Below are 25,236 nucleotides of genomic sequence, written 5' to 3'. Positions count from 1 at the left end.
TGGCAAAGTAGTAGTATGTATTTCAGCTACTGTGCAATTGTGTGGGCATCATGCTGGATTTTCATCGTGAGGATCCAGCTTCGAACTTGGGTCCTCACTATTCCAATGTTGGCATAGTGGTGGTCGGATGAAGTTGGTTTTCTGTAGTTTCCAACTTCAAGGCCTAGGCACGAGCCGTTTCCCCATTAGAGAAAGTCATTCTGGAGAGAGCAGGAAGACCTTCAACATGATACTTACATAACATGAAAATTCAGACATCTGCCACTTAACTCAAACAACATACATATGGTAGAGCAACACATTTACACACACATGTGAACTTTGTTCCATGTATCAATTCCTCAGAAATTTCCAAGAGGCATGTTTACGGGGTTGACTAATAGTAGCATTTACTTCTCCCTCCCCCAAAAAATCATAACAATCTTAATTGTTTTTCAAACTCTACTCAGTTTTGCGGTTTATCTATACATATTCTTGCAATAATTTCTTCCATATGTCATCTTTCCTAGCCATAGAGGTTAAAAAGTTTATATACATTATCTTTTCACCAATTGTTGCAGCAATGATACTGCTTACACAGTAGAACATAGGGAAAAAATTCCCCTCCCTACCCATAGTATTATCTTTACATTGTCCACTCATGCCAGAAGCATGAATGCGCAATTTTCAACAACGTGGGAAATGTTTGAATGTCATACTCTATGAGTCTCATTTCCCTAAAATGCTTTGTAACGTGCATCTTCATAAGGGTTAAATATTCGTGTTTCCTGACAAAGCTTAGATAACAAAATAGGGGTCCAACCAGTTGGTAAACCCAAAAAAATAAAAATTTGTGCATTCATGCTTCTGACATGGGGGGAGGGGATGATATGATAGCAAATTTGGCAGACAGACAGTGGAAAAGTTCTTGTATTTTTTTTTCAACATTTAATAGATCTGAAATCTTTAAACATTAGAATATATTTCACACTTACCCCTTTTTTATTTACACATGCAAAAACCTGTTTTGGGGTTTTTTTTCTATCTGCATTATGTAAATGTGTCATATAAACACACTAACATGTATTTAGCGATTTTATGTACATGGAAGCATTTTCACAGTGTAATGGTCTCACATAAAAAGCTTGGGGGGAATACTCGTCAATCTATTTAAACATATGTATGTATGTATGTATATATACACACACACGCACAATAAAATTGCATATAAATACAGATGTGAAGCACCTGTGATTCTTTGAACTTGCACGAAAGTCATAGGCCTACATTCATTTAATTGTCACATTGACATGGAAAAGCATGTAAGTCACAAAAACTGAAAAAAAAAATTCACGGATAAGGTAGCGAGAACCCATGCCAGTAAGTCATGGGAAGAAATAGTTTAGTTTCTATAGCTCTCCAAAGAATGGTGTCAACTTTAACTGCAAGGGCTTCGGCAATGAGGTTTTTTCTTGTCCTGTAAAGTTGGATTTTTGTAACTTACATGCTTCCATGTCAAGCCGACAATTGACAAATCCCAGTACTTTCTTAGAGAAAGCCCTAGTAGTAATGAAGAATTTTTAGACATGTTCAAACACAAAAAATACATCTTAAACAATACCAGTGACTACTTTTTAAAATTTTAATATTCACTCATCTGTACACATTTGCATTGCTTCAGTTCCATGCTTTGAATTTCCAGTTATATGAAAAAAAGTCAAGACTAGGGCATTTATTTTTCTCCTCCGAAAACTCATTCCAGTTCTTAAGCCTAAGTGCACTCAGAGTAAGTTGATCTCACAGAGAACTGCTGCAAATGCAATTCAATGCTTGCATTTCTAGAAATTAATTGCCTTCCCAAAGTATGCTGCTAGGTTAGCTTCCCTGAAAGCTTCAGATACAGTCTAATGGAAAGGGAAAAGAATACAGTAATTAACATGAATATATACAATATGCTTACATTTAAAACTTAAAATTTTCAAACACAGCTTATTATCCCTTTCTGCTGTTTTTAAAAATTTCACATATCCACATTTTCACTGAAACAGTAGAAATCACTAAACCCTTTATAAAATGCCACACCTCTCTTTCCAAGAAAACAACATTTTTCCGATTTTGTGCAGGTAAGAGCACTTGCCCCCTCCCTTTTCCCCAACTCCCAGAACAATAAACAGAGAGGAACAGGAGAATGCTATGGCTTTTTCTATTACTTATACCAGGAGTGGCAACAGCTGGCCAGCCCCACTACATAAAAAAATACTGTATCACAGATGTCCTGACTAACAGACTATTTAGATTCAATATTTCTTGTGATGAAAATAATTTGCTATGTTCTCACCATACTGAATTTTTAAACACAAACTGCTCTTAAAGTCTGTTATGGGGTTTTTTTTTTTTATATTTCTTTCTGCCACCTCATTGGGCAAGTTGTCTGTTGTGGCCTCCGTATTTGTATCTGAATGCATATTTGATGTTCTGCTCACTGTGACAAAGCTTTTTCAAAGGGATACCCACTCACAGTGGCATCTCAAAACTTCAACCAACTAGGTAATGAAGACCCCAATAATTCCAATGGGCAAAAATATGTCGTGTTTGATAGTCAGGCTCGTATTGTGTCATTGATCAAGAAAGTTCCACATTAGGACACAGTGCTTATATGTGCTGAAAACAGAGAAGAATTCATCACTGAATTTCAGCATAAAAGGTTGATAGCATTCCCCATTGTAGTGGACTGGCACTTGTTCAAACCAAAATACTGATATTCTGTTTGGAGAAGGTAACTAGTAATAAGAATGCATGCATCAGAAATCTGGATCTATATAATTTTATGGACAAACAAGAGAACCAGGATCACCAGATTTCCAAGAGAGATACACATATTCTTATTACGAGTTACCTTCTTCCACCAGATATCAGTATTTTGGTTTGAAAACGTGTATGCATCTTTTCACATCTACACACATGTAGCTGCCTGATCCATGTGCCACTGACCTATATATCATCATGTTTTTACCCATTCTGGATGGTCAATGCTATCCACGACTGGCTTTAGGCATGCTTTCCATCCTGATAATAAAACTCCTCTCGATGTCTGCCAGTGTGTGAATTGATTACTTAAATGTCTATTTGATCAGTATGGCTGAAAGGGTTGCTACTATAGGAGGGGTGCCAAATCAGTAGGGTAAAGGGGAAGAGAAACACAGAAAAAATTTTGAAAGAATGTTTGGCTGTAAAAATACATTGGATGGGATATGTTGCAAAAAAACAAAGAACTTTTAATACATTGCGTCTCTAGCAGGAAACATGACCAGATAAACAATGAATATGTAAAAGTTTATGAAGTGGAAAAATACAAAGCACAGGGTAAGCGTATAACAACTGAATATCACGTTTCACCATGTTACTGAACCAGTTATGGCTGAGACAAGTCTGAGTTTTGTAGGTCATTTTACTGGTGCGGCTTATACACCAGAGTGTCACTCGTGGTGCAGCCCACCATACTGCAGCTGAGCATTAAGTTGGCTCTTGAACAAAGAGAAGTTGGCCATCCCCTTGACTTGAAACCGAGCACAACTCAGGTCTATCGCCATACCTAGTGAGTTGTGCCGGAAGTGCAGGTGTGTGTACCTAATAGTCTGAGTGCGTTTCTAGTGTTGTGTATGATTTTTCAGTGCTGCCATCTATATCTCAGAAGTGAAGTGAGTGATGTGTAGTGACTGAATATTTGTACTGTTTGTAGGACTGTTGCTCTCTGTGGCGAGACTTTTTAACGGGGAGATCGGCTCGCATTTGCAACTCGAAGTTGGGAACCACAGAAAACCAACTTCAGCCGACCACCACTGTGGTGACGGTGGGGCTCGAACCCGGGTCCCCGCGATGCGAATCCGTCACTATGACCACTCGACCACCACAGCGGCCCTTGACTTATACTATATGCATATCCCTATTCTTACCCAAAGGGAAGAAGAAAATTACTACCTCTCTCCCCTTCTATTATAAACCTTTGAACCCACTGGCTGTTGATAAACAGGTTGGGGGAGGAGATGAAATACATGTTATTAGGTAAAGCCAATTTACATTGGTATCAGGGTTTGTCATTGATGAAATAGGAAGCCCATTATTTGGTTAAGCAACAAAATAATGGGCAGAATTTGTATTATAAAGCAAAACACATTTACAATACAACATAATTTTGTTCGGTAATAACAGGCCTATCTAGGCAGCTCTATAACAATGATTATTCCCTAGAGTTTTCTCTTTTTTTTTAAATATCTTAAGTTCATTCGCTACTACTGTCCCTCAAGTTATCGACTAATCATGTGGTTTGAGGAAAAACATTTCTATGGCACGATAATCTAGCCCTACCTTTCATTATTTATAACATTAAATAATCTGATTAGTTGGTCCACATCAGTTTCCTAAAGTAAGAAATTTTGCCCTTGCATTGAGAAAAACATTTCTGAGCGGGAGAATGATAAACAAAATAGTTTGGCCAACTATGCTCTTTATGAAAAGCTATTATGGTCCATCCTAATTGCACCTTCTAAAATTTTGAGCGCTTTGATTATATCTGATTTGAATAACAATATTTATCAAGATATTTTTTAAGCTCAACTGACAAAAGCTTATAAATTGTTCATTTCAAAATATTGTGAAGAATTTTCAGGGCTTAAATCAATCTAATCTTTTGCTTTTGTAAAAATGATAAATTTCAAAATATTAATATACAAGGATTAACTCACTGGATGAGCATGGCATACTCTAGCGACATCTTCACAAGAAGCACCATATTCCATAGCTAAAGCAGCTTCATTTATTAGTTCTCCAGCCCCCTGAAAGCAAAGAAACATTCAAATCACAAAGTTATCTGATTAAAAATAATCAAAATTTTGATCATATTATCCATCTCTTGTGAAGTAAGACACAGGTGAAAATAGCTTCAAATGTGTAGCTTCATTTGGAAAAAAATACTTTTTTTTTTCTAGATATGCTCGTTATAACCACCATGCATTATTTGGGACTTCCATTATACAGAGGACGCACATTTTTACGAACCCAAGCGGCTTGATAATTAGCTTGTAAAATCAAAAGTTTGTAAACGGGAGAGATGATGAAAAAATGTGGTAAATAAAAAAATGGAGTTGGTCATTCACCTTTATTGATGATTTCCATAAAAATCGCTTATTTTTACTTGCTTCATTGCAACTTTTGGTAAATATAAAATTCCATAGAATTGATGTTGGATAATGTTTCAATTGAATCTCGCTCCTTTGAAATATTTTCGGGATGGTGAAATGCCGCTGGGGCCATTTGTTGGAAATGATCTTTTGCTGGTCTTTGATTAGAGGACTCAATGTAATTTTTTTAATCCTGTACTTTTTGGCCATTTCTGTCTTTATACGAGTTCACTCATTAATTTCATTCAAAATATATTTTTTTTCTCATCCACTGTCAAGATCAACCTTTTCCATTTTATTGCAAAGAGGAAAGTACACAGCAATTGGCTGAAAGAGAGTTTGATCGACTCTCAACTTAGAAATGGCCTATCAATAACCTAATGCATCATACTATTTTTGAAATCACCAGTTTATTCTATCATTATGCACAAAGAGGGAATTATGTTGTCAATGCATCTCCAATTCATAGTCACCCCTTTGTGTTCACAAAGCACCTGTATGTTGACCATACTGGTGTTTTGTGAACACATGCCTGGAAGGTGGGTTTGATTGTTGGCAGGAGTGACCATGAATTGGAGATGCATCGACAACGTAATTGTCTGCCACTCCCCCTCTATTTTCTCTTAAGGCACTTAGAACATCTCACAACTGAAGTTTACTTTTGATTACAATGAACTCAGAGGTGTCTGGAAGAATAAAATAACCGAAGAAGAAAAAGAAAAATAACATTAGTAAAATAGGGATTTGATAAAAATGAGAGTCCATAAAATATGAGGGTTCGTAGATTTTAACATTAGCTCTGTGGTGTGTTCTGTTTGGGACACTACTACTTTACCAAACACCAATGCTGGCCATATCGCTATAATTGACTGCCATTAATGAGTTTGGTTAAAAATGAAGGTGACATCTACCGGTGGTCGTCTCAAGCTTGTTAGGGAAAATACCTTATCTATATTATATTCTTCCCTGGGTTCGACTGTAACTCTGTACAATGAGTCTCAAATGATTTCTTATTCATCCCATGTTATTCTTTTATCAAATATAATGACTTACAGACACATAAAACATATGAATTCAGCTCTGCACCAATTCTTTTGTGCAAAGATATGTAAAAAATCTGTGTTTTCTGTTCGCTAAAATTGCATTTGGCCATGGCATTAGAAAATTTGGTACATAGGTGTGAGCAGGTAATCAACTGTTAAAATTTTATTATTATTATTCTCTAACCTGATGCCTTTTCACTGTAACTGCATACATAATAACAAAATTAGGACATTCGTATTTGGTAACAAAAATTCTCTCTTTTTTTAAAAAACAATGTTGTCGCTGGGGAATTCTTATTTTGCTACACGTGTGCTTTCCTCATAAATTCTTAGGCAACAGGACTACGTATTTACAGTGAAACATATTCTTGCCTTTGTTAGTATATATATTTACATTATATATGAGCGAAAATTTCGCAATAAAATATAATAATTATAAAAATAATTATCGCAGCTTTAATACACATATATTTTGAAATATCTTTATATCAGTAAAATATACTGATTTATATAAAAGTTTTAAGAAAAATAGCCTGATGTAAATATGTTAATATAATTTTTCCTTCCTTCCAAATAGTAATTCTCCTAACAAACTATGGTGAAACCTTAATATAATGATAATCTGCGGACCAAGAATAAATATTGTTCTAGAGGGATTATCATTATAGCAAGAGGCAGCAGTTTAACACTAAAGACAGACATTTCCAAACAAGACCTGAAAAAATATGGTTGTGAAAAGAATTTATCATAATATAGAGTATCATTGTAGCAAGGTATCGTTGTAATTATTTTTTCAAACTTTCACATAACCACCTCCCAATATAATGTCCATTTTTCATAGAACAATGCGGGTAATTATAAGATTATAATTACTAATATATAATGCGGGTTGACTGTTTAAGTCTACTTTAACATCCAGATTTAGGGCTTGTAAATAAAAAAATACACAATGATTTTTGTAGCAAAGACTAAACGAAGTATATGTATAAAGACTGAAACAATGAATTTTAAGAGCATTAAATTATTCTGGTGAATACACAATCAAGCCTATCTTATCTACTGTAATTGTGACCATGGGTCAGCCCAATTAGAGGAAAAAATAGTTGAACATGGGAGATTGAAACAAGTGTAAAATCATGCATTTATCTTACATTGAATCTCCTAAGGTAGAAAAATATTCATAGAAGAAATATTGTATAACAAATACTGTTAAAAGGTTATGAAAATAAATTACAATCTAGACTGTTTCATATTGAGGCCTACATACACTTGGAATCACTATACAAATACAACGCCACAACAGGCAAAATGCCCAACGAGGTGGCTGATAAAAAGATGCCCATAAAAATATGGATGTCATATATTTCAAAAATAAAGCAACCCAATTAAAAATGCAGTTAACACATATTATAAAACAATATATAAACATGATAAAATATTATACAACGCCCATAAAGAATAATTATGGTTGTCTTACATACTATAGTAACACAATAAATATTCATGATATCAAGTAAGGAACAGGATTTTTTTTAGTCCAGTTTAAGGACAGCCCGATAAGAGGTTCCACTGTAACTAAAAAATTTAAAAGTTTTTTTGGGAATCAATTGTTTTCAAATTATTATCACTTACACAATCCATGATTATTATTAGGAATATTATGACACTTGTGTATATCATCAAACTTACCCAGCTAATCAAATGGCATCCTAGTATTCTATCTGTTGCCTTATTTGCAATAATTTTCACCAATCCATCTGTCTCAGCATTTGTTTTTGCTCTGCTGTTGGCCATCATAGGGAATTTTCCAATCTTATATTCTATTCCCTACAAAAGAAATAACCATTAAGTACAGTACAAGCATCTACACACAAGCAAGTAACAGATGTGAGAAAGAATTCAAAACCAAATGATTTTGCTCTCTCTCTCATGCACACTTCCTGTTAAACCTTTGGAATGATGCAAGGTCCAACTAAAGGGAAATTTTCATTCACAAATTGAGCTGATGTGTCACATTTTTCAAGTCAGAAAGATTTTTCATTTGCTAATTGAATAACAATTTATGCAGATAAATTTTCCAGTGTTTATTTATGCTCACTTACCTCTTTCTTTACTTCTTCCTCTGATTTGCCAACCCAAGCAACTTCGGGATGTGTGTAGATTACAGATGGTATGCAATTATAATCCATGTGAACCGGTGCACCAGTTATTCCTTCGACGCACACTATGCCTAAAAAAAATCACATTTATGTAAAAGACCTTGTGTAGAAATATCTGATAAATGAAAATTCAAGTAATTTTTCAAATTTTTTAAAGCACAGACTGTTCAACGAAAATTAGTGAAAGACCAGTGTAAAAATTTCTTAACAGAAAAAATTGTCATAGAATTTACCTTCCACTAAATTTTGTCAAAGATTTGGGAGCAAACCAAAGGTGTCTTAAATTTATGCTCTGCATGCTCACATAGGAAAAGAGAGAGACAAGTTGCAGTGGGGGCCACGACAATGCTCCATCTCACGTGGCTTTGTTTATCTAACAGTTTTCGCCAAAGGAAAAAATTAAAATAATACTCTACCCAACCTGCTTACCACATTCCACAATCCCAATCTAATCAAGTGACTTTTTTTCCCTGATAAAGTGAATGAAAATTTGATGCATGCTTTGAACGATATTTTGATCAATGGTTCTAGAATTTTTTACAGTAGGAAGCTAAACAGTGAAGCAATGGCATTAATGCTGCAGTAGTATCTCAAATTTTATTGAAATGCATATGATAAAGTTCAAATAGAAGTGCCTAATGAAAAAGTAATTTCCATTTCCGTGAAATCCTCAAAAGCATGTGTCATTGGATAAGTTCCTATTTAAAGTCACACAAAAAATATAAAATATTGTGATGAGTTTCAGATAACATCGAGTAATTACTGATTAAATTTCTTTTTATCAGTCATTTTTATGAGATTGTCATTTTTACGAATCATCCGAGTTTACATTATGTCCTACGGGAAAGTTTGATTCCATATGAGGGTGATTTAGATACGAGCACGTTCTGTGAACGTATTATGCTCATATAAACCAAAGTTCCACTGTATAATAAAGAAACAAAAAATAAATATGCATATATGAGCTCACCTTCATCTTCAGCTTTGTGGGCAAGCATGGGCCCAGGAATACAATCTCCTATCGCATAAATACTGAAAAAAATTCAGAATCTATGTAAAACAGAAAACAAAGAACGAAAGAACAGAAAACAGAATAATCTACACATATTCATTGACTAACCACACAAGAGCAAACAGAAAAGAATTCAAAGAGAAAAAAATCCTGATTGTAATGCATGCCTAACAATCTGTTGATTTAAACCGGTGGTCCTCAAAATGTGCATTGAGGCTTCTGTGGGCATAAATAGCTAACTTTTGCCAAATGTTTTTACAACATGCTGGAAATAATGATGTGCCTGTTTAGTGGTTTGAAGTGGCTTTTTTTCTATATGTTCAGGAGAGCTACAAATAAATGATTATGGGGGGGGGGGGGGTCTTGGGTGGCAAAATTTAGAGAACCACTATTTTTAAACCACAGATATAGGTTGAAATAATATATTTTTTTTTGAGCAATAAAAAGCATTTTTGAGTCATGGCTGGAAGACCTACTTTGGAACATTTGTCTGGAACCGGCTGTTAACTTTGATTCTCCCTCTCTCATCTTTTTCGATAGACATTTCTTCTAGCCCAAGATTTGTTGTGAATGGACGTCTTCCAACACATACAAGCAGAGCATCACATTCCAACTAGAACAATGATATTTTCATGAGTAAATGCAATTGCACAATAAATGAGCAATAATTGAGTGTACAGTTGTCAATGTATGAAAAAAAATACACAATTAAAATACGTATCAATCATTTGTAAACAATATGCTGCAAAACAAATGAGAATTCCCAGTTCATGCACATTTTGGCAGTGCATGATCATCATTTATTGTGTGCATTACGTCCCCCATAATTTTATTTTAATTGTGAAAATTTTATTTTTACATACACCCTTTTTAATTACCGTATATACTCGTGTATAAGCCGACTCCCCCACTTACGGACCACCAAAACCGCAATAAATTGAAAACCCGTATATAAGCAGACTCCAAAAAAAATCCGCGCATTTTAGAGAAAGAAAATCTTATATTTTCACGCAAAATGAATAGCTAGCGGAAATTTACAATAGAAAATTATTCAAACTTTTTAATCCATTTCTTCTGAGTCTCCAAGCTCATCGTAATCAATCAGATCATCATAGGAGGTGCGGCATCTTCGTTTTTATCCTCATCTCGGCTGTCATCGCCATTGTCACTTTCAAAGAGGATATCATCTTCAGTTCCGTCCATAGCATTGCTGATGCAACACTTTTTTGAAGGATCGAATGATAATCTCGGTGGAAACAGAATTCCACGCCTCACGTACCCATTGACATACTAGGCCAACGTCAGGTTTATTCAAGGCACCACTTTTTGTAGTTTCTTTAACATCGGAAACAGGGCCGCAACTAAGGGGGTGCAGGCGGGTCTGGTGCCCAGGGCGCAGGACTAGAGGGGGCACAAATTTCACTCTTTAATCTTCCCTTCAACATTATGAGGGGGCACCAAAATGCGTGCTTGCCCCGGCTGACCCATCTAGTTGCGGCCCTGATCGGAACTCATCCATTGGATCCACAAATTCCTCAGGTAGTCTTTGAGAGGCTTGTTGATGCTCACATCTAAAAGCTGTACAATCGATATTAGCCCACCTGGTATCAAAGCCAATGATGTTTTGATTTCTTTGCCTCATCTTTGACATTTTCGGGGGTTTTAACATATCCCAAAACAATAATGCCGGACACTGCAACAAAAATTACTACTGATTGCGGGGGTCGATATTTTTTCACCAAAAACTGACCCGAGTATAAGCCAACCCCCCCCCCCCCACACCCACTTGAGGAACGAATTTTTCCACAAAAAAACTTGGTTTATACACGAGTATATACGGTAGTTAAATTTTCTGCAAGGGTGAACCACCAGCAGTGTTAGTGATTTTTGGTATTTGAAGAATGAAAAATATCATTTTCCGTAATCAGTGTTTGGCAAATGAAAAAAAAATGCTTTTGCCCATTTTCTGTCTATAATGTGATATTTCCTATACTAGAAATAAATGATTATTTTCCCCTTCTGCAAAACACTGCAACAGTGACTTGAACTACCAGACAGATACCCACGTTAATATTGCAAGTGACTGGTAACTGAAACAAATTTTAGTGATAAAACAATAAGGTGCAATGAACAAAAACTCCTTGAATTAAAAATAATAATACACTAATAGTAATCTGACCTCTTCTTTTTTATTTGGATCACTGATGGGTTCGATGTTGACTTTAATTTTTCCACCTTCCTTGGAAGCACCTGTGACCTTTGTGTTGAGTTTAATTTTTAAACCTTGCTTTGTTAGAATACGTTGAAAGTTTTTGGCAACTTCTAAATCAATGCCCACGCCTCCAATATTTGACAGAAATTCAACAGCTGTGACTTCTGCCCCGAGTCTTGACCATACAGAACCCTATTCAAAGAAAAATAAAAATGAATTTTGCTCATTAAATAGATGATCGTAGGAAATTGAATAAATTCAAAATCAGCCTTCAATCATTACCCCAATCACTATCTAACTGAAGTGCTGACCTGTTTGAGAAAAAATTAGCAAAATAGACTACAGCAATACTGCTTATAACATTTTTCAAAAACTGTCATGAAAAAACTTTGTAAATATGGGAAAACTCTTTGAGCAGGAAATCTGAATGAGTGTTAGTAAGAGTTGGGACCATGAAAATTTTGTAATAAGCAGGAAAACATTCTAAATAGGAACATTATAAGCAGGATGGGCTGTATACAGTCAAACCTCGTTAATGAGTCACTCTTGGGAGACCAAAAATATGACTTAGTAAGCGGAGTGACTTGTTAAAAGGAGTAAGCCATAGCTGTGCCAATTCCTGCCTGAGGACAATTGGGACTTTCAAAAAGTGACCCGTTGAGCGGAGTGACGTGTTAACTGGGTGACGCACTAACGAGGTTTGACTGTATTATTTGTTCCACATCAGAGCAAACCTTATATGGATAATATAAAAATTTGTTTGGAATATAAACAAAAATAAGCAGAATTCACAATTAAATCGTCATGCTGGACGAAGAAAAACATTTCAACAAATTCAATTTTACAGATTTTACCGAAGCGCTCCCACAACACATGCCCCTATTATCAGCCTATTATCCAGCATGACAATGACTGTAAATATGGCTCAAAAGTTATTAGACATTACCTGAAAGGCAACATAATGAATTTTATGAGTGGTGAAGTCAGAGCTATAACTTGAATACCATCAAACATTTACGGATTAAGTTTGATAGACAAGTCAGAGTCAGAAGTTATGTAAATTTAATAGTGTTTTTAATAGTGTTTTCAATTGTGTGAAACAAAAAGGGGGAAATACTTACTGACTATGGGACAAGCTCACTGAGCCCACGCCAAAGATTTTCCAAGTAGTTTCATAATCCAAAGGTTTTCCCATGAAGAATTGATTTATTATACTTTGTTATAATGCCCAAATACATGGTGGATTTGACTATTTATTAGTTGTTTGCATTCTTGTTTGTTTGTGTCACAAGACTTTTGACCCACCATACAAGTGATTAAATTTTTTTCTGATTTCACAGAGTGCGAATAAGTAATTTTTTGTTTTTTTAATAATTTTTATAATTTAATAATTTTGTGTTTCATAGGATAGATTTCACTGAAAAATTCAAATACAAAATTTGCAGACAAATTTATTGTTATCAAAAGACTTGAGTGCTACTGTGTATAATCCATCTACCTCATCACTGACCTGCAGAGACAGAAAATATGCTTGAATGGTGGTTTGCTTAGACTTTACAATAAAATGTTTACTTTTCATAGCATCAGACATCTCGTTTCTAAATTGGGGGGGAGTGTTCATTACCTTCCACAAACAAAAACTGAAATGCCGAAGGTTTGCCTCCTGTTTTAATTTAAAGAGGATAAATGAATTAGAAAATGTTCACACCTACCAGCTCTAGGCCAATGACACCAGCTCCAATCAAAACCAATTTTTCTGGAACACTTTCTAATGACAATGCGCCTGTTGAAGACAATATTTGCTTTTCATCAATCTGGAAGAAACAAAAACTTTCAAGATTAATTATAGGGGGGGTGCATCAGAAAATTTAGTATTTATCATTATAATTTCAGTTTAAGGTTCTAGTGTTGTTGTGTTTATATATATATATATATTACAATGTAGTAGAGCTGTTTACTTCTAAAAAAAACTTTGGTAATTTTTTCTTTATCCTTTAAATTGAATCTTTGCTTGGTTATTTGACAAAGTTTTTAAATATTACACATGAAAGGCATATCACTGGCCATTCATCATACAATGCAAAATAATTCAAATTTGCTTTCTATACTAACAATGTACACTTAATATACATTCATAATGTTTGAAAGTTCTTAAAAATAGTCAAAGTCCTATTTTTGTCAAGGGAAATTTTCATTAAAAACAACTTTTCAAATTTCTAGTTTGCGATGCTGAACATTATTTTTGCACTATACTAAAATAATATTGATAAACCATAGCTTCGTGAGATGTGAAAACAAATACCACTTGTGTGACGATAGCTTTAAATCTCCTTAAAATCATACCTCAATACTAATATCTAGTCACAGTAAGTCAGCACCAACTGCCTGCAAGCAGTCTACACATTCATGCAAATGCAGCACTTCTTAAGTATGAAAAACAAGTTTATTTCATATTAAAAATTCTTTTCCATGTTGGGTGATCAAGATTTGTGTCAAACAGGTAAATCACCATAATTAAAAACATAAATTACTACGTCATTACAGATTGAACCAGAACATTATACATTTCTCTTCAACTCCAGAATGTATCTTTGAAGTTTAGGGAATGCAAGATCATTAAAAACTTTTAAGTAGGTGAAGATTTACAATTTCTTACTTCAATGCCTGGAAATGGAGTAGATTCGGAACCAGTTGCTATGAGGATATTTTTTGTGGATAGGATTTCCGAAGAACCGTCGGTTTTCTGGACAGTCACTTCATTTTTACCAGTGACTTTGCCATGGCCTTCAACATGAGTGACCTATCAAGAATAAACAAGTATTGATGGAACATTTGTACACTGAGAAACCTGTATGCTCAATTACATAAAAAAAATTTACTTGAGATCATTGAAATGTTTACTTTGAAAAAATTATAATCTTAAATTGCATTGCAAAACGTGATAGTTCAATAATTGATAAATATATTAGGAATTTTTTCCCCTACACAAAAGCTGAAATAAGATCTTGTATATGGTCATTCTCACGAAATTGGACAAAAAAAAGAAAAACAAATTTTTAAAAAAAATTGTCAACCAAAAAAAATTTTAAATTCTTGAGGACATTTCTTCACCTGCTTATAAATGAAATAGTCAGCAAAGAAGTTTGTTGAAAATTCATGGTGAAAAAAATTCATTTACATGTAACCATGTTAAGAAATGGACAAATCCGACGATTTTCCTGTTTCAGAACTTAATTTGATATTAATGCTTGACAATCGCAACATGTTTCATCCATTTTGGTAGATTTTCAACTTGGACAAGCACTGATAATCTGAAGTTTTTTTGGGTTTTTTTTGTCAATTGCATTTTTTTTCCTTTTACTTGTGTTTCTCACATCTTTTTTTATCAATTTTATGGGGGAACAACAGATTTCTAATTTGTCTGTTTTGCTAGAACAAGAGTAGTAAATCTTAATCTCAAAGCAAAGTCTTTAGATGAAACATTACTGCAGTTGGATGTTGCAACAAAGAAAAAACAATTTTTTTATTCGCCCTCCCCAACTTAAGATCGAACCTTCCTTCTGGTTATCTAATGACAGGGGAAAAGATATTTTTACATGTTTTGCAACACTAATCGAAAACTAACCGTGTTCTCTTCAGAAATAATAGATGCTGCAATTGAAACCACAAGAGCTAGGTTTTTGTTTTCCTTTTCATTCTTGAGCACATACTTTGAAATACCTATATCTTGAATTTCATTTACATTAATTGACTTTTGCTGTTGCTAGGGGCTTGTATAACGGCAAAGTTATTTTATGACCACACTGTATAAATTATTACTTTATTCTGCTTGAAAAGGTGAGCGATTCCTGACGTCAGTGCTTTCACTGCTCCACTCTTCTGATCCATCATTTTAGGTAGGTTGAGCTGCACGCCTTGACCTACATATAACAGCCATTGAAAAAAAAAAGATAAGGTGGAAATATTGGTCAGAAGCTATTCAGCGAACAAAATGTTCACACACACAGACACACATTTTGCTTAGCTTCTATTTTATTTATATGTCACTGCACTAGGGGTCGAAAGTGTGCAGAGAAGAACCATGTGTGCTCTTGATGGCACACTGGGCTTACGCTATGAAGAGAGAGAATTTTTTTAAATGATTGCATTGGAAGAGTATAGGTATCGGGGGAATACAAACAAAGTGTTTAAAATTTTCAACAGCATGGATAGAATGGACCATAGGCCTAAGTTATTAATACGCAGTCAATCCACTACTTCGACAAGGTGTCAGCAGTATCGATTGGTAAGGGACAATCCTAAGTTGTGGTGTCTCCGGATGTTGTGAATTCTATCGCTATTGACACACTTAAAAAGAAATACGTTAAACAAATTCGGATAAATCGAGAAGCTACCCACACTTAGATGAAACAACCATAATTTTTTTTATGGGCAGTATGTGTATTTTATCATAACTATTGGTTTTGTATTGTTCTTATTCAGTTGGTGTATTTTTGACATCATTAAGATATATGTTCGACATCCATATTTTTATGGGCATCTTTATATGTCACTGCCATGTCTGCCTTTATGTCACTCATTTATATGTCACATCTTTATATGTACAGCCACCTGTTTGGGCATTTTGTCTGTTGTGGTCTTTGTATTTAAAAACATATGCCAAAAGAAAAACTCTGAACACATTCCCCCCAACCTCAGTGATGTCTGCTTAAAATTAATTCTAACTGATTGAATATGTAGATGCATACTCGAATATTCAAAAGGTAGTTAAGAAACATTGGCAAATGTAGACACAGCTATATTCAGTTCAGACAAGTTCCAAGCTAGAAAAAGTGTTTCTCAAAAGGTATAATTTTTCATTGAATGCGCAATATTTTACAATAAAACAATACTTATCACATACATTCGATTCCCCGGTTTTGCAAGTCTGAATGTGCCATGTGATATAAGTGGGAATTGTGAAGAAGAGCTTTTGAGGGAATGCATCCGACATTCAAGCATGTGCCTCCTAGTGTGCTGTTTTTCTCCACACAGGCTGTCTGTTGAGAGAAAAATACATAAATAAATAATAATTAAAAAGAAAACTTTCCACAAAATGCTACTGATACTTCTATATCAATTAATTCCACATAGGCCTAAATCTGTAGAATACAATTTTTTACCTTGAGGCCGAGTTGGGCAGCTTTTATAGCAGCAACATATCCACCAGGACCTGAGCCTATAACCACCAAATCGAACTTCCCTGTGAATAAATGTTGACAATACAGTACAATCTTATCCAATGCCCCCCCCCCCCTCTCTGGCATGCAGAATTACGAATTACATATTAATCAATGAAATCTGGTATATTAAGGAGAGAGATTGTCGATATTGCTGAGGTGAAGTCAGAAACAAAAATCAACAGGACAGAGAAGCGGACTTTCCTTTCTGAGTTCACCATGGCAATCGTATCCCGAAAGTCTTTTTCACTTGATGTATTATGGGCCAAGAGGAAAAAAAAAAAGGTCTTTAAAATTTTAGATGTACATGCATATTCCAACATGTACCTATTAGGTAGAAGTTCCCAGAGGAAATAATATGAATGAGGTGCACGAGGGGTTTAGTCAGGGCCGTAACTAGGATTTTGCACCCGCCAAAACTTTTAAATTTCATAATTTTGTTCTTTTTTTCCCATTTAAAACTGCCACCCGAAGCAGTTGTCCACCCCTAGTTCTGGCCCAGGGTTTAGTAGTAGTATAGTATGTATTATTATATACTTACCAGCATCATTGGAATAATACCGGGATTGGGGATGAAATACCGATATGCATGATGGCTGCTGAGATACAACATAGCCAAACTGTAAAAAAGGGTGAATTAATAATTCAGTAAATTTGAAGTAGATCAAAATCAACCAAGCAATAATATTTTAAAAATTTCGATGATGTTTTTCAGGTGAAAGCATTGGCGACCAATTTACAGGATTTGACAAATCAAAAAGAAAAATCGGTGCCCAACCGAACTCATTTAAAGCCAAGCACATATTTTTTACCCCCAGAAAAACATCAAAATATAATTGGACTCATTTATAAAGAAGTCGGGGGAAAAAACAGCAAAACTTGTTACATTGAACTTCGTTATATTTGTACTTGCTCGAAAATTGATGATAGATAATATTTTCCGCAAAGCTAGCTTCTCTGAATTATTTTCAAGATAGTGAAATGCCACTGGAACCACTTGCCAAGTAGAAGCAATCTTTTTTTGATCTTTGATTACAGGGGACACAATGTAATTTTTTTAATCCCGTCCTTTTTTTGGCAATTTCTGTAATTGTAAGAGTTCGCTAATTAATTTCTTTCAAAAGAAAACTATTTTTTTCATCCCCTGTTAAGCACACTTTTATGTTTTGTTCACACTGCAAAGAGAAAAGTAGACGAATAGCAGTTGGCTGAAATAGATTTCAATCGACTCCCGACTTAAAAGTAAGCCTATCAATAATCTAAATGTATCGTACCATTTCTGAAACCATCACATAAGGTAGGCATAATTATCACACACATGCAAAAAATACACCAACATGGCGATGGCTCCAAAGCATAGGGATCAATATATAGGGGGCTGCCAGAATGTGAATTTCGTATATTGGCTGGGTCAACTGGACCGGCCAACTTCGGGCATTGGCAATAACATGTGTATATACGTTTAATGTCTCCACATGTGGATGGTGGCAGCAATCAATGAATAGCTCATGAATAACATCAGTTCACTAGATGGCAACACAGAAATATGTCCTCTCAACATTTAACACAAGATTCCTTGAAAGACTACTAATAGACTGCACATGCACCTTGTGCATATTTCTCTACAGAACTTACGATTCAGCACATGTTTGAATGAGCATGTAAGTGTTGTGAAGCTTGTTTCTGTGTAATGCTTGTTATAGTGCTGCCATCTGTTGTCTATTTTTCAAACGACTAATGAAATATAATGATTGAAGACGTGAACTGTTGTAGGCCGTGGCTCTCTGTGACAAGACTCTTTAATGGGGAGACTGGCTCACATTCGTTCCTCGAAATTGCGAACCACAGAAAACCAACTTCTGCCAACCACCACTGTGGTGCTGGTGGAGTTCAAACCTGGGTCTTTGCAATGCAATTTGTCACTATGACCACTCAACCAAGGCCACAAATAGAGTAGAGCATGGTGCCCCAGGCACTGGACTAAAAGGGGCACAGATCTCATCCTTTATCTGTTTCTTCTATAGCACATGGGAGGGGCACCAAAATGTGTGCTTGGCCCAGCTGACAAAGTATCTAGTTGTGGCCCTGCACTCATAGGCGGAGATAGACTTGAAAGTTTGAGAAAAGCACGATGATCATGTCAATTTGCTCCACCTTTGATGCTGGGCACCCCAACCCCTTTCGTATCTCTGCCCATGCCTGCACTCGAGCACACAGCAGCTGCTCGAAAGACTGGTTACATGTGGAGATGATGATTATAGGAAGAAAACTCATCTCTACCTCTATGGCTCAAACTCGGGTCTTCCCCCAGTGCCGTCTTAACGCATGGGCCTACCCGGGGGCCTGAAGAGAAAAGGGGCCTCACAAAAATGAGATTCGGTTGAAATTTTCTATAATTTACATGGTAGGGCCTCAGAAAAACCACTTGGCCCGGGGGCCCATGGTGCTCTTAAGACGGCCCTGTCTTCCCCTCCTCCAGAGGTTCGAGTCGAGATCATGTATGTGGGTACACACTTCAATATATAACGATTATACAGTAGAATGGTGGGAGATAACATGACTCTACATGTCAAAATCGATTTAGAAGGCACATTCGTATACTGATATAAACAAATGGCATGACACGAAGATCTTCGATGAGATAAATTAACATTTTAACACAGCTTAATTTGTTTACATAAACCACATTTAACATTAAAAAAGCATCTACACTATAAAGTAGTTCAATAGCAACGAAAATGCTTGGATGATTATAAAGGAAGAAGCCCCTACCCTAAGAACAGGCGCTAATCTACTCGACAATCCGGATTGCATCGCGATCTGATATTTTAAGCCCAGGAATAATGTATTTAAAAATACACTAGGTTAAATGAAAGTTGATGTCCGCAGCCACCGGCACCAGCATAGGATCGCAACGAGAGCAAGGAGCGCATGACCTTCGCTCACGGTTCCCTTTCTCGTAAGAGTAAAAGCTTCTTAAGATGTCGCTACGATCGATTTCCTGCATTGTGTGTCCCTCCCTCCTTCAGTTGCTGACCATATTTTCTTGAAGGAAAAAATATGGTTTATAAGTATTCAAGAGATATGCCCATCGCCAAAAATGATGCCAAAGGTAAGGAAAAAAGCCTACTATTGCCAAATTGCCATAAATCGCTATTTTAGGGGGTGGGGGGGAAGCACTACTGATAGGGTGCTCAACCTTGCTAATAATGCGAGCCACTTCATTAAGTTTGAAAACGTGTCACGGGCAGGGCCATAACTAGGCTGGGGCAACAGGGGGATATTGAGCTGGGGTCCGCAAGCCGAATGGGAGCCTCAAGAATTATATATTTATTTTTGCAACCTTTCCAAGAAGCCTCCAACAAAAAAAGTCTGTCCGGAGTCCCTGAGAAGGCACGCTATGGCCTTGTTCACGATCAACTTCATTGGTTTGAAAATGCGCATTAAGTGACGGGGCATTAAAAAGTGATCTGGAACAGTGACCCTGGCTCAGGTCACTTGACTGGTCTGTAAATGTACCCCAGTTAAGTCATTTAAGTGATCTGTAAATGTGCAACAGCCCACATCGAGGTGGGCCTTAGGGGTCTTCCCCCCCCCGAAATGTGAGAAAATGACGGAAAAAAGATGGCCAAGTTCTATCACTTTTGATTCCCCCCACGAACGGAATTTCTGGTTACGGGCCTGCCCCAGCCTACTTAAGTGATCTTGAAATGTCTCGCACACAACTTCTTAGGGATCATTCAAGTATTACGTCAACATCGATGGGGTGGAGGGTTCCAATTTGCTGACTTTTGATGACAAGGGGGTTCGGATGATGTTTACGTCATCAATCACCCTTTCTAAAAATATGAAATAGACTATTCGGTGTGCCAAGAAGAAGAAAACCTTTCTTTAGTTTGTGGGCACTTGAACTAACATTCTCTCCATTGATGAGTCCTTTACACAGCCACTTTAGTGATCTTTAAATGTTTCGCGTATTCAAGTGATCTTTAAATGTTTCGCGTATTCAAGTGATCTTTAAATGTTTCGCGTATTCAAGTGATCTTTAAATGTTTCGCGTATTCAAGTGATCTTTAAATGTTTCGCGTATTCAAGTGATCTTTAAATGTTTCGCGTATTCAAGTGATCTTTAAATGTTTCGCGTATTCAAGTGATCTTTAAATGTTTCGCGTATTCAAGTGATCTGGAAATGTGTCCGGGAGCTATGGAACTGTGCCACGCATCCGTGGCCCCCACAATGGGTGGGCTGACAAGTGGGTTAAGCTGGGCCAGCCTATGCCGCACTTCTGTTTCTTTGCATCAGGGGAAGGCAGATATTTGCAAATGACTATTGGACCACACACACACATATACACAGAGTGACTTACAAACAAAAAAAATCCAGCCTACTCTTTTCTTCTTTATAGGCCTCTCTAGGCCCATCTTATTTAAAACTGAATTTTAAAGTTAAATTTTAAAGTTTGATTTTAAATAAGATTGAGTCAATGGAACTAGAAAATTTTGCTTCATTTCATGAACAGAACAGTTTCCCTTTTTTGAATAAATTTTTATTCAATTGCATTGACGTGCCGCCGTGGTATTTTATTCTGCACACAAGCTGCTTTTAATGCATTTTTTGAAAATTTAGAAAAAAGTAAGTATCTAAGATATCTAAAACCTTTTACCAGCATAGAATAATTGCACAAGCAATCAAGAATATGTGTAAAAAAATATGAAATAAATCAATATGGTTAAATACCATTTTTAATGATATTTCTATTAGTGTTTCACCAATAATTGTTATTGCTATTATCAATTTTGAACACTGTCCCAGGATAAGATATCCATAATCTATAGGAATAGCTTTCGTATTCTGATTATTTAAAATTGCATAAAAATTTCTTTTAGTGTTGAAGGGAAAATAACATGCAAGCTTCAACATACTGTAACCAAAAAAAAAAAATTATGGGGGTATAAATTCAAATCAGTTATTTATAGATTGTCAGGCAGTGAGTGAAGTCTTAACAAGTGAATTGGCAGACAAATCTCAGGGTTTCCAGTCAAAGAGGAGGTGAAAAAGTCTCTCTGCAGAGAGCAGATAGACTTACACCAAACTTAAAAAAATTCAAACATTTACCATCTTCACTTCAAAATATGGACAACAGGTGGCAGCACTAACAAGAACAAACCCAACTCTGACAATATAAATATGTTAAGCCACACACACTTAGAACACACATTTCACACACCAATTCGTTAGAAATTCCACAAAAAAAAAAAAAACGTGTATGAGGTGCATGTACCGTTGGTGGTGGTGGTCAAAGAAGAGTGGGGAGCATAACCACTAAATATTTTTATTCGTTCTAAGCATTTTATTGATATTTCCATTTTTCACTTCAAGGAAATAAACAACTATTACACACTACTACTGATTTAGTTATAAGCAATAGTATACAGTGTTTTGCCAGCGAAAAGACAATTTTTCGTTTACAGAATTAAAAAATGCCCAAAAATGTTTGTTACAGATGCCCCATACCATCTATACTCATTGACAGCCAAAGGCAGTCGCACTTAGAAAATATCATTGAAAAATTTGTCTGCCAAATACACAAATACTTATCATAATTCATTGCAAAATTCTGAAAGTTGATTTTCATTCCATTCATAACCACAGCATTTATTTTACTCATACTTGATACATTCATTGGATGACAACTCTGACAACATAAATATGTTAAGCCACACATACACTTTCAACACGCATTTCACACACCAATTCATTAGAAATTCCACAAAAAAATGTGTATCAGGCATGTATGGTTGGTGGTGGTAGTCAAAGGGTGGGGGAGCGTAACCATTAAATATTTTTATTCATTCTAAACATTTTATTGATATTTCCATTTTTTACTTCAAGGAAATAACAAACAACTACTACACACTACTACTGATTTAGTTATAAGCAATACTATACAGTGTTTTGCCAGCGAAAAGACAATTTTTCATTTACAGAATTGAAAAAAAATGTTTGTTACACATGCCCCTGACCATCTATACTCATTGACAGCCAAAGGCAGTCGCACTTAGAAAATATCATTGAAAAATATGTCGACCAAAAACACAAGATTATCATACATTCATTGCAAAATTCTGAAAGTTGATTTTAATTCCATTCATAACCATAGCATTTATTGTACACATACTTGATACATTCATTGGATGAATAGGAACTCATTCAAGAAATTTTTATACATAAAGATAATTACATATGCATATAAAGTTCCTGTTTACTCCTTTTGTGCACTCATAAAAATAAATTATTCATATTTAAAAATTAGTATTACTTGTAAAACATTTTCACTATTTACAAAAAAAAAAGAAGAAAATTTGAAGCATTTTTACAAAATATAAAAAGATACATCCGAAAACAAATTTTCAACAGGATGAATCTAAAGAATTCGAGTAAGTGTCTGCAATGGCCAACAGTCTTGATTCAAAAAATTCTTGTGCTTTGCATTCAGATTTCAAGCTGTCCTTCAAAGCAGCTATTTGAGTACATAGATCACCATTTGTTGGTTCTGACTCATCTTCTGAAGCATGCACATCTTCGGATAAACCAGTATGATTTAACGAGCCAGATGAAATTTCTGTAATAAAACCAGAAAACAGATTTAAAAATATAGATATATAGGGACCTTACTTTCACTTTCAGCATTTTACTGGCAAACCGTTTATCCTAGAAGCATATTCCCAGTTAGAAAAAGTATTCAAATAACGTGTACACTTGAGATATGTCATTCATATTGCAAGGGGTTCTATAGTAATTAAAGTATTAAACCCTGTCCTGAAAAAGCCAAATTAGAAAGTTCTTGCCCTGTCACTGCTGAGCCCAACAAAAAGTTTCACGTTTTCAAGTGCGATACTCTCGGATATAGCCCTCCAGAATCTTCATGAGAGAGAAGTTTTTTATTTTGTTGTGAGAATCTAAATAGAATTTAGTTGAGACTAGCGCCGATCGTAATGTGTAAATAATGAAATTTTTAATATATAATATGAAATAGAGAAATAAACAATCATTTGTTGCAACCGGACCAATATGGACAGTAGGACCTAAATCAGCTAATAGCTCACATACTTTGACATGTTTGCCACCAGATGCTAAAGCAAGAGTGCTATCAAATTCTGGTGAAAATCTATGCAAATGTAAGAAAATAGAGTGGAACCTCTATGGAGGGCACTTTTATACAGCCACTTAATAAGGGCAATTTTTTCTGGTCTGTGAAAGTTTTCCCTACACATAATTTTACCTACATGAAGAGGTGGCCTCTCAGAAGGATTACCTTTGTGAGGAAAGAGAATGATGACTTATTCTCAAATTACAGGAATATACATGCACAGATTGCACACAAGAAATCATGATACAGTGACACCTGCATATAATGATACTGCCTATAACAATATTTTATTTGGTCCTGGCGGAATTCCTTTTTAATAGGAAATAGTGCAAATGCTCAAACTGTCTAAAATGATAACCCGTCTATAATATTTTTTTCTGGATCCCTAGAGTATCGTTATAGACAGGTTTTACTATAAATGTAAGAAAATAAGAAATTATACTTTCATACCATTTAATGAATTGTTTCCTGAAATGCACTGTTCTTCAAGCATCATAGTAAACGAGTCAAACTCTTTCTTCTCAGATTCAAGTTCTATTCTAAGTTGGGAAAACACGTCATTTGTCCCTTCAAAATGAATCACTTTAGGTGAGGTCTCAAAACATGAAACAGAATCTGCTTTTCGTTTAAGGGATACTTGAGCTTTGTTACAGTCAACTTCATTTTCTTCTGCAAGTAAAAATGAAAAAAAAATTGAAATAAGGCATTATAATATAATGTAAGCATAAGTGACAACTCAGGATTTCTGAATAATCAAATGTGCTACAATTTAAATATTAAGTGAACACCTATACACCTACACAAACTGAAGCTGAATATGCACTGTAACAAGCACAGAAAACTTCTCTTTTGTAAATACCCATGAAAAAAAATTCTTCAGTAAAAGATGAGTGACCATTAATCAGAGGTTTAACCCTAGATTTATAAACATTCGTCTCACAGACCGCGCAAAATATGTAAACACTTGTAACTTTTGAAGTGAAAGAGATAGAAAGATGAACTTCTAAGTACCTTCATAGATTGTTCAATAATTAGTATTGCGCCTGTCGCATGCATTTATGCTAATGGGTTACAGTGAGTAGGTCGTTTCACAGACGAATGTTTATGAATAATGTTGCGATTGTAGAACAAGTGCAAATTGCAGAAACAGGGGAAAATTGCAGAAGTTCTCGGTGAAACTTTTTCCGCTGATCAAACACAACTCCTGTGGATCTCAGAAAAAAATTTGTGCCTTCTGTGATTATAAAAAAAAATGATAAGTTTCTGTTGTACCCAATGTAAAAA

General features: G+C 35.4%; 2 protein-coding genes across 5 annotated transcripts in view; both read right to left on the bottom strand.

Annotated features, from left to right (window-relative positions):
- Positions 1-1,607: 1,607 nt before the first annotated feature.
- Positions 1,608-19,762, bottom strand: LOC149070572 (dihydrolipoyl dehydrogenase, mitochondrial). Its single transcript, XM_089249173.1, has 14 exons — positions 19,574-19,762; positions 17,343-17,421; positions 16,745-16,824; positions 16,486-16,621; positions 15,402-15,502; positions 14,239-14,382; positions 13,295-13,396; positions 11,550-11,774; positions 9,847-9,983; positions 9,329-9,390; positions 8,302-8,429; positions 7,889-8,026; positions 4,722-4,811; positions 1,608-1,883 (listed from the first exon to the last, which is right to left on the bottom strand). The coding sequence occupies exons 1-14, from the start codon at positions 19,613-19,615 to the stop codon at positions 1,818-1,820; spliced, it is 1,530 nt and encodes a 509-aa protein (XP_089105299.1). The 5' UTR covers positions 19,616-19,762; the 3' UTR covers positions 1,608-1,817.
- Positions 19,763-22,414: 2,652 nt separating this feature from the next.
- The window catches only part of xmas (RRM_XMAS2 and SAC3_GANP domain-containing protein xmas), a 62,556-nt gene continuing 59,734 nt past the window's right edge, over positions 22,415-25,236 (bottom strand). For 2 of the 4 annotated variants that reach the window (XR_016195035.1, XM_089249180.1), the window contains exons 25-26: positions 24,403-24,621; positions 22,415-23,424 (exon numbers count right to left, since the gene is read on the bottom strand). Coding sequence is in view for 3 of the 4 variants with exons in the window: in XM_089249180.1 (XP_089105306.1) it covers positions 23,213-23,424; positions 24,403-24,621 (431 nt within the window). In the remaining variant the exon portion in view is untranslated. Of the gene's footprint in view, positions 23,425-24,402; positions 24,622-25,236 lie in introns of those variants that run through there. The other 2 variants (XM_089249179.1, XM_089249181.1) reach the window with 2 other exon arrangements.

This window comes from Pholcus phalangioides, unplaced genomic scaffold (genome assembly GCF_987345545.1).
Source record: "Pholcus phalangioides strain wild (caught in Gottingen) unplaced genomic scaffold, Ppha-v1.0 ptg000021l_1, whole genome shotgun sequence".
Lineage (NCBI taxonomy): Eukaryota > Metazoa > Arthropoda > Arachnida > Araneae > Pholcidae > Pholcus > Pholcus phalangioides.
Note: the sequence above shows the minus strand (reverse complement) of the source record. Positions and strands in the feature narration are given on the sequence as shown.

Coding starts and splice junctions, on each gene's coding strand:
- LOC149070572 (XM_089249173.1), bottom strand. CDS start 19,615: ATGCAATCCGGATTGTCGAGTAGATTAGCGCCTGTTCTTAGG. Junction 14,383..15,401: donor ACCTTTTCAAGCAGAATAAA/GTAATAATTTAT, acceptor TATTCTTGATAG/GTCACTCATGTTGAAGGCCA. Junction 9,984..11,549: donor ATCCAAATAAAAAAGAAGAG/GTCAGATTACTA, acceptor TCATTGTTCTAG/TTGGAATGTGATGCTCTGCT.